The following is a 10,901-nucleotide window of genomic DNA, read 5'->3' on the forward strand; positions in this document are numbered from 1 at the left end:
TACATATTTTTTTAAATATCTGACAATTTATTAGCACATATGTACGTACATATTTCGGATTTTTTAGCATATAAAAATCCTATCCCTAGTGATAAGTCTTCCATTTGTTAGATAGAATCTTGGTTCCATTTTTTTACTATGTTGCTAGTTTTAATTGGTGTGTGAACTCTTACATGGAACCTTACTTCCAGTGAAACGCTATTCCTAAAGTAACTTCTTTACTTTAATTACTTCAGTCCATCAAGCAGTCCTGCATTTTCAATTTTCTACTTCATTTACTCCACAATTATCTGAGTAAAAATCATAATTAATTCTCTTTTTAACCCCTTTTGGTAAGTTTATGTATTTTCTACTTCATTTATATATTTTTATCAGGCATTCATCACCTTTTTGAGAATTTAAATTTGTTAGAACTTATTTTTATCCTCACAACTTCACTATTTTCCAAACCTGTTGTACTTTTTTTTGCATTCTTAGGGTTCATAATACCTTTTCACATTTTTTCCTCTATAAATTGTTATGGAATTTAGGGAGGGTTTTATAAAAAATGATAAGGAGTATATGTTTCCGTTAGTAGATGCCACACTGCTGACTGTCCTCAGAACAAAGGAGCATGGCTGTTCCTTTGCTCAAAGCAGTGTCATAGTGTCGCTCTCTACTGTTTTATTTACAATGCAAATAATAAAAATGATTGATGATTTGGACCTATCCCTTATCGACTGTATCCAGATTCTTCATAAATTATTATAAGGATTATGGAACATTTGGTTCAACAGGAGGTTTAGCAATATTTGTTGTACTACTAAATCCCTTTTTCTTTCTGGGTCTCTTCTTCTTTTTAGCTCTAGTATATTTCTGAAGTTTTGCTTCATAATCCATATTGTTTTCACTAATGTCCCAGTCAGAGTCATCTGAATTTAATCTAAGGTGTTCTTCATCTTCTTTGGTGTAGAAATATTCAATGAAGTGTTTTTTCATCTTTCAGTCAAGTTTTTCTGTGCTAATATCTTCTGTTTCTTCAACAACATCAGCTGTTACATATGATAAAAACATATGTTTCATTTTCAGTTGAATCAGGGAAAAGCTTAAAATTTTGACCACAATAATCTATGCCTGAGACTGCATCAACTATTTTGTCGATTATCATCTGACATTTTTTGTTGATCTGGTGTCTCTTGTTCTATCAGTACAGGAACTTTGTCTATTAATCTCTTACATGCCTCCTTCCTGGGAAAAAATTATTTCATTTCCTTTTCAAATTTCTTGGTCACCGATAGAAGATCACCACACAATTTTGGAACGACTAAAACATCCTAAAAGTTAGAGTTTTTTATACCACCTTTGCTATGTGCCTTTACTTTAATTTTCCTTGAATTTTACGAATATCCCTTTCATCTTCTTTTGTTTCTTCAGATCCTTACTCAACCAAATACCTATTGTCTCTGTTAATAGCATATAAGGCAAATTCTGTGGCCGATAAATGATAAAAGCATTTATATTAACTCAGTGAATTTAATATTACTATTTAATAGTGTTAACAACTGAGTCATAATAGGGTGATAAGCTTTTTAAAATGTGTCTCAGTTATTCACTGTCTGTCAAAGACTTACCTAATTGAGCTATTCCTGAAATAAACACTGAAACCTTGTAAGGTATTCATCTAATGTTTCAGCACTGTTTTTTTTTAAATTTTAGTAAGGTCAAACATCAATCCATCACTTTTTCCTCAGGAACGCCCTCAAACTTCTTTCTTAATTCTTCACACTTTTTTCACCTCTGATTAACGGCAATATATCATCACTGACAGTTAAAATAATAGTATAGAGTAACTGTTTGTTTTTCCTAGTCCAAGCTGCATCTTCTCCTGTTGGTGGATATTTTTATATTATTTCTTCATATAATTCTTTTCCTTCTAGGTATGCTTCAATTTTCATATTCATATTCAGATTCCATAATTTTCTGCAGCAAGCTTTTCAATGTTGAATACTGTGGCGTCCATTGTCCTTTGTGTTTTGATTTTGGCAGTTAGTCCTAAATGAAATCATAAAGCTTACATATCTGTTAATATACGTAAATAACTCTTAACCCTTCTATGGACTAAACCACACACTACTACCAGTTTGTTATGGAATTTAGGAAGGGTTTTATAAACAAAGGCAAGGAGTATATGTTTCCTTTAATAGACGCCACTCCCGACTGTCCTCAGAACAAAGAAACATGCCTGTTCCTTTGTTTGAAACAGTGTCATAGTGTTGCTACCTACTGTTTTATTTACAAATCAAATAATAAAACCTATTATCTACAACATAAATTAGTAATACAAAATGTTTTGCTTTATGTTGGTAATATTTTGACCAAATTCAGCCTGCATGATGGAAATTTTATTTTTTACTTCCATAATTATATTTTGATTAGTTTTATTTTAATAGGTCTTTGTGGCAGAGTCAGTGGTCAATTTTTTTTGCAGTGTTAGCGATGAATTTAACTCCTTTTAAATTAGTTTATTTAGGTTTTGAAATAAAAAAATCTAAATAGATATTGTAATAATTTTAAAAAATATAAAAAATAAAATAAAAAGAATCTTAATCGTTTTATAGCTTTCTTCAAATATAGAAGATACTTGGGTTCAAGTTAAGAACTTTACTCTTAAATGGATAATATAATTTTATTATACAAAAAGACTCTTAATTTTATTATATAAAAAGAGAGAGAGACTCTATATCTCAGGGCGGGTTACTAGCAATCAGAACACTAACACTTTTACTATTAACTTAAATTAATTAATATCTATTATACAATGAATTCAAATTTAGTTATAACCAAACTAACCAAGCTCACGGTCTTCCTTTTGAGATCCTTGATGTTTTCTTTGTTCTTAATCTTCTTGTTCATAAGCATCAAATATGGCTTCCTTCTTGACAGAAATTGATGAAGCTTCATCCTCTCTCTCTGGAGCCCCAGACACTAGTGACCACCTCTCCTAATGGAAACCTGCCTTGAGGTTACATTTAAACATCGATTTTTGCACAACAGTTAGGGATTTTTGCAAATGATTTATTTTCTGAATATTATTCATTTGCACTATTTCTTGATTCCTATTTTTCCTTTAATTTACTGTATTTTCAATTATGGTGGGAAGAGTTAAAATAGTTTTTATGATATTTGAATCTGCTCAACGTACCGCCATCTTGGTTTTGTATCACGAAGTTATTATAAACAATAAAACTTGGTTAGCTTGCTTTTTGGATAAACAAAACAATGAATATTAAAATGATACATAAAATAAAACATATTAAAACCCTTTATACATCAAAATATACTATTTACTAAAAAAGAGCATATTACAATATTTACATAATTTTTTAGGAATGGTTACGACATTTCTTCATGTCAGGGCCACTGTTGGGTTCTGCAGTTTGATTTTGGCCAAGATAATGACCACTATTTGCTTACTTATAACTAGGTGAGTCTAAACTATTTCCTTCCATGATATTTCTAATTTATCTTTCCACTTTATACCACCTTAACTTTTATGTTTACGAATATCACTATTATGCATACTAAGTATCTGTTTTTTTAATTATATTATTTCAAAAAGATCTGTTTTCATTATAAGCTAGTGCTTATTTATTTAATACTAATATTAAATAATAAATTCATTGAATAACTAAACATAATTAAAATATTTGTTGCTTGCTCTATCTTACAGGTACAGATATGAAAATAAACCACAGGGATCTGAGGATAAAAATAAACCAGATGTAAAAACAACAGAAATGGATCAGAAAGAAACTGAGATGGATAAAGAAATAGAGGAGAAAAAGGCCAACAGCTGGGTCTTAGTTAATTATCCTAATGAGAAAACCAAGCCAACGGAAACCACTCATAGGATAAGCATGATCTTGATATATAACTCAGGTACCCAAAAAAACAGCCACTATTCACCTTACAGTTTCTTGAGATTTTCCAGGGTTTCAATGCATTGGATTAAGCAGTATTGCTCCTTGTTATTTACCTGTTTGCTTCAGTAAGTTTATTAAATTTATTAAGCTTATCGAGGACAACGCCATTATTCATAATTAATATTTTAATTCATCTTTTGAAAACTTTGTAGGACAGATGGGAACTCAATGATGTAGGTATGATAAGTGGACTTTATTTTCATTCATATCTCATTTGTAACTCATGGTACTTCATTTTTTCAAACCATAGGAGTTTGTTGAAAGAAGTACCTTTGTGTGAATGGAGGAGAGAGGGAAACACCATATTACTCTTTACTTGAAAATAGTGCTCTTGATAAACTTTCAACCCCAAGATTTAATTGTGATATAATTTGTGTTTATAAACTTTTACATAATATTGTAGATGTCCTAACCTTCTCCGATGTTTTGAAATTCATGAACTTACTCATTAAACCAGAAAACATTTGGGTTTTGCTATAACTAGTCACAAACAAAATTACATTATGTTTTCTAGTATACCAAGAATGATGCATAATATCAACTCATCATCAACTGATATATTGCTTCACCTGAGTTTATCTCAACTAAAAAAATAAGCTTCATAATAAAATTTAAATAAAAATTTCAAATAACTGTCAATTATTGTCACATTTTACTCTAGTTCCATGGCAATATTTTAAATACATATTTATATTTATATATTACATATTTAATATATTGCATATTTAATATGTATATTTATATTTACTAGAATTGTTTTATTTTTGTCTAAATATTACCTCTATTAAGTTCCTTATTGTATTCATTATTACTAATTATATATCATGTTATATTTTTTAATGTTATATATTATATTCCATCAATATGGTTTAAATTTATATTTGTATTGTATTTAGGTATGTATTTGTACTTATTTGTTAATACGTAATTGGGTTTATCCTGCATAAATAAATTGTGTCCATCCATAAAAAGTACAGAAACTTATTAAAATTATAAATTTGTTTAAAAAAAAAAATTAAAGTTTTTTATAACATATTTTAAGGCCAGATAGAGATCAACCATGTCTTGATTTTTGCACTACTATTGGAGAGTCTCTTCCACACCTCAGTAGCAGGTACAATTACCACCGGAGATCTTCTGGTTGCTGGGCTTCAACTGTTGATTGCCTTTGTGTTAACCATATTATATGCAGTTTGATTGTTTAAGGAATAGATGAAAGTAACAATCTTTGATGCCTATCTGGGCCCTGTTCTAGAATAAAGGCTAATAGTACATTGGATATTCTTTACGGGGACCTCCAAAGGACCAGGCATATTCTATCACTACATCACTACACAAATCATGTAAATATGAAATAGGAATTATTTAAAAATCAATTATGGGTACCAACAAATGTTTATGATGATTTGGAGCTTTATTTTTTGTAAAAAAATAAACTATGTGGCATTTCTAAAGATCCATTCTGAGGCAAAAAATAAGTTTTTTTTCAATTCTCAGCATCATATTCATCTGGTTCTTGAGATTGTTCTTCAATTAGATTTTTCAGTACGCTAGAATGTTTAAAATAGCCGTTAATTGTTGACGTTGGTGCAAGGTCCCTGGCCTGGTGGGCCATTAGAATAACTTCATGATTCTAGAAATCTTAAAATAGTCTGTTTTCTAGAATTTGTTTTAATCTCCTATATTTCTTAGTCCATCAACTGAAGAGCGGACAGTGTATTTGGTGGTAAAAATATAACCCTTATAAATTTATAGTCTTTCAAATTTATATAAAAAGATAGGAAATTATTGGCCATCGATCAGCGATTAAGCATCATTTAAGATAAAAAAAAAAAAAACCTATCACATAATCGGTTAAAATGTCCTCACTGCTGTTTCTGTAATCTTTGGCCAACCCTTGGATAATCAACTCTCAGAAGGAGCTCCTGCAGCTTTACGTTTTTAAAACCAATGATGTGCCTAGAAAATCTTTGAGTCTAATCTCTAGATATTTCTTCTTCTGAAAATTGTCTGGTACTATAAGGGATAGCTTTAAAAACAAGGTCCTCTTAAGCGAGGATGAAGGAGCTTGAGGGGAGCTTCTTTTGACTGTAAAACTTTTCAGCAATGTTACATAAATTTCTTCGAGGGTGGAATCAAGGTGTTTCTTAACGTTTAAGGAATCGCCCTTTTCTTCAAGATCTTCGTTATAAAACGGTGCACTTCTACTATACTACTTGTACCTAACAGCCCTAATTTCCAAAGTTATTACAAGTCCCAGAGAACAAACATCCCAACCTACAGTTAAGTCTTTTACTTAGACTTTCCAATACTCACATTGAATCATGATCTTCATTTAATTCTATTCATTTATTAATCCACATAATTTTTCTGTAGGGGAATCGGGAAAAAAATGAAGATCTCAAATTATCGTAAGGCCCTATTGAAGATATGATCAAGTCCTAAAGTCACCACAAGCCCAAATAGCAGTTTTATCACTGACATCGGATACCAAGTCATTCCAGATTTTTGTATTAATTGCAGATAATAGCCACGTCGATGTTTAGATCCACTATAGTTCACGTATAATTTGACAAAGGAGATCATAAGCAGGTTCACAGTGAATCAAATTTAGCTTTCACTTTCAATTTCAGTATTGAGTACCAAAGCTGGACACTTACTGCTTCCGTTGGAGTGATCAACATCAAATTATAGTATACATTTGAGCTTCTGGTCGCAATGCTTCTGATAACTGCCTAACTCAAAAACGAAAAGTCCTGCGAAACTGAAATTACTACATATTTAGGATAGAGATATGCCTGGGATGTGACAGCAGCTTTTTCAACAGAATCGATCATCAGAAAGTACAGCTTTATAGAATCAAATTTTCACATTTTTTTTGGATTTTGTCAAAAATGACTCATAACGATTTTGTTATGAAGTAATGAGTTAATACTCGGCATGACATTGCAGAATTGAATGTTCTTTAATATCAGCTTGTTCTTATTCACATTGAAATAGTCTGAGAGAGCTTAAATGATGATTTAAAAACAAAACAAACCTCCTCTGAAGTGCCGATAATATTGTTTATTTGAAAAAATAAACAGTTCTCATTGCTCTAGCAATGATAAACAATTGATAAATATAAAGTATTAAAGGTTTTTATGAATAGCTAAAGAAGACAAAAGGAAAAATAGATTCATTGGATTAGAACGAGGAAAGCCAGGACCGCCCGAACTTTCCTGATTGCATTAAGAATTCGTTATCTTTTGTTAAACTGTTGTGTTCTTGGCAGAAACAAAATTTATTATAGTTAATCCCACCATAAGAAAATAAAAGTATTTGTTCATAATTTTTCCCTTCTCTGGTTATTAATTTTTTTCCATTTTTTTTTTTTTTTTTTTTTTCGAATATCACCAAAGTAGCAATAACTTCAACACGAACACCAGCAATCTACATAGAGCTTGGGGACATGCATGAGGGGCTAAGTGAGACTTGTGTCATGCGAACAACGCAGATTTGATTATTTTATACAGTATAGGAAAAGTAATATAAAAACACAATTATTTTATTTGAATATAAGTTATTTTTCCATGTATTCTGTTCTAGTTATTTCTTCACTCTGCAGTGTCAGCTGCTTGATTGCTCTTTACATTCACAAACTTGGGGATCTGGTACAAGTGTTCAAAGTCTCTGGCTTCATTTCTATAATATTCAGTTTCATCTTCTCACTGCTGCTCAAATTTCAGCCTACCAATGACAGGGCTAATCTAGCCTTCATAGTGAGATATTCACATATTTTATAGTTTAAATATGCTTACTTGTATCAACATATAAATATGTATTTTTTTTATGTATACATTTTTATGAGAGTATGTACAGGGTGTCCCAGAATACAGGTCCATTCGCCTAACCTCGGCAATTTTTGAAATTTTGATTTGGATTTTCACTGGATCATAACTGTGTTTTATATTTGGTCTATCTTTTGTGGGTATTGTTAATATTTTAGCCTCCACCATTTTTTCTCTAGCACGTCTAATTCTGAAATTCTCATTGTAATGGAGTATTTTTTACTTTTTTTTTTTAATGATTTACACGTAAACGGTGAAATAAATTCTCTAAAATGATATAGCTAACATTAAAATGAGTGAACTAACTGATATAGCTAACTACACTACTAGGCTTAGATCTAGGATTTCAATAGGAGGGGGTATATGTGTAGAAAATGAGGGAAGGGTTACCTATTTGCTGACATAGTAATATTATGGGTCTTTACTGTGGGAAAAATTGATAAAAAATATGTAGAACAACATTGTTTTTGAATACAATTTCTTCACAAAGACAGCCATTTTTGTCTTCACGGCTCATTGAGGAAATTCAAATTTCGATAACGGATTTTTATAGGAAATCGGATTCGAAAACGATTATGTTCTAGATTTTTTTTTCAATGTTTGCACCTTTAAGAGGCGTCCTATAAAAAAATTGCCCATTATGAATTTGTCTATAAATCTCATTTAGAAGAATAAAAAAAAAAAAATTGACCACTCCATTGGAAGGAGAAAAACTGAAAAAGGATAGAAAGTTAACAATGAACTCATAAAAAAAAAAAATATTGAAGATACTAATTGCAAAATATTTAACTTAAAATTTTATCAAAAGTTCCAGAAATTATTTTAAGTATTAGTTTTTTGTGGCATGCTAACTGCCATCCCCACTCCTCCCAATACAAACGGCTCACTCTGTCTTTGACTCCTGTCAAAACAGTTATGAATTCTGTCTCATCATTTGATTTTATTCTTTTCTTTTTTCATCTCTTAATTTGTACTTTCTTTAATATTTCTTCTCTTATTTTATCTCTTATCTATCTGTTACTATTACCCTTTTCATTTACTATTTACAACCTTTAATTTTTCTTATTATATTTTACTTTTCATTGTATACCCCTGTTATTTTCCACTTATCTTTTTTCTTTTTTGTAACTATGTCAAGTGTTTGTATCTTTTTTAGCCCTGACGAAGCCCTGCAACGTGGGGCGAAACGTTGGCTCAATAAAAATAGTGTAATTATTTACTATTTGAGTTTTGTTGACCGCACCCGGACCATATTGCATTCATCTATACACACGGTCAATCAATAATCTTCCATTAAATAAAATAAATTTTATCCAGTTTTAGTCTCAAAACAATCTACATTTCTTTAGAAGTCTGATGTTTCGGCCATCCTCAAGGACAGTCTTAAATATTATAATTTGTCAGAAACGTTGTGAAAATTATCTGTGATTAAAAGTTTTAATTTTTAATTTAAGGTGAAGAATTGACAAAATAAGGTAATTTGTACTGAAATTAATGACCTGGGTAGAGTAGCCTCCATAAAGTTTTTTTTTTTAAATTTATGTGGTTCTAAAATTGTATTTAAGATTGGCTGAAACGTCGAACTTATAATGAAATATAGATTGTTTTTAGACTAAAATTGGATAAAATTTATTTTATTTAAACTTAAATAATATTTTGACAGACACCTTATATACCTGCATTTCCCTTGGTGGCCATAGTAGCGGATTTCATTTCCTGTTTAATACTGTGCAGAGAAACCTTGGTCTATGGGGCCATCTGGACAATCTTTGGTGAGTGTTTTCACTTATAACATAATGGATTCACTTAATGTAAAATCAATTTTTTTCTTAATTTCCTTGAGTTTTCCTAGGAGATACTAAAACAACTAATACACTGATTCAGAGGATCATTGAACGTTTGTGAGATTTAATTAGTAATTTACCACTATTTGTTTAAAAAAAAACTGTAGCGGGGTGACAATTGTACAATTTTTCATATTTTTGGTCCCTAGACCTAATATACGTTTGATACTCAGATTTAAGTAAAAAAAACAAATAATCAATTCAGCTGAAAAATTAAACGTTCCTCCAAAAATTGAAATTTTACGTCATATAGTACATAGCTGTGAAAGTATTAGGTATGTAGGTACTTTATTTTAAATGCCTGGAAAAATTAAGTCTTAGGTGAATTAGAAAATCACAAATGTGTGTGAACTCTAAAAATGACAGCCATATTTATATCTGATACGATTAAATTATAATTATTATACTACTAACACATCTAGGAATGAACCCACTAACTATGAATTCTGAGTTGGTCAGAATGGCAGCCAATGGTTGACCATCTGAAATTGATTGACTCTAAATTAAAAAAATATTAATCGGACTAATACTGAAGGGGATTCAGCAAGCAATTTTTTCATTCTACTTTAGGCCAATAAAAGGTTAGTGATACTGCTAAACTCCGTCCTACGTTTTGGTTTCCTCCATTGTTAAAAATTCGTCTTAGCGCTTTTAGATTTTTTAGGGATTGATTATCACTAAGATCGACAGCTTAGACGCCCCTTTTTATTCGCCATAGTCTATTATATTTTAACAACAAATTTACATCTCCTTTTTTTATTTTATTTTTTATTTAAAATTTTTAATTTGAACAATTTGCCGACAGGTGTCATATTCTATTTCACCTATTCGATTCGGTACTCCACTGAGAGTAGGAGCCTTTTCTCGGATGGGACGAGATGGAACCCTTTTCAAAGCTACACGGACGGAATTCTGAGTTGGCCGAGTAAGAAAAATATTCATTCACTTACACAATATAGCGATGAAAATCAACTTACCGCTGAAGATCAACTTACCAATGACAATGAAAATAATAAAGATTTTAAACTGTGCGTAAATGTCTTTTTGTAACTCAGAGAATGTCGTATGCCAGTCTAACGAACAAATATATGCTTTTCACTGATACAAAACCTAATATAATACGCTGAAATATATATATAAAGTTAAGTATCGGCGAAAGTCAAATGTCAAAAAAGAGAAGAAGGAATAAGATGTAACACTTGTGAACTGCTGTAACATACTACTTTTATTGGGTTCGGTACATCTCTTTATATACATGCGATCAG

General features: G+C 30.7%; 1 protein-coding gene across 1 annotated transcript in view; it reads left to right on the forward strand.

Moving 5' to 3' along the window:
* The window catches only part of LOC106682507 (cationic amino acid transporter 2), a 42,462-nt gene extending 31,776 nt beyond the window's left edge, over positions 1-10,686 (forward strand). The window contains exons 9-13 of the mRNA XM_014423403.2: positions 3,367-3,463; positions 3,710-3,918; positions 7,551-7,723; positions 9,456-9,564; positions 10,442-10,686. Coding sequence (XP_014278889.1) covers positions 3,367-3,463; positions 3,710-3,918; positions 7,551-7,723; positions 9,456-9,564; positions 10,442-10,686 — 833 coding nt within the window. The remainder of the gene's footprint in view (positions 1-3,366; positions 3,464-3,709; positions 3,919-7,550; positions 7,724-9,455; positions 9,565-10,441) is intronic.
* Positions 10,687-10,901: the final 215 nt, after the last annotated feature.

This window comes from Halyomorpha halys, unplaced genomic scaffold (assembly GCF_000696795.3).
Source record: "Halyomorpha halys isolate HHAL.00 unplaced genomic scaffold, Hhal_1.1 Scaffold419.1, whole genome shotgun sequence".
Classification (NCBI taxonomy): Eukaryota; Metazoa; Arthropoda; class Insecta; order Hemiptera; family Pentatomidae; genus Halyomorpha; species Halyomorpha halys.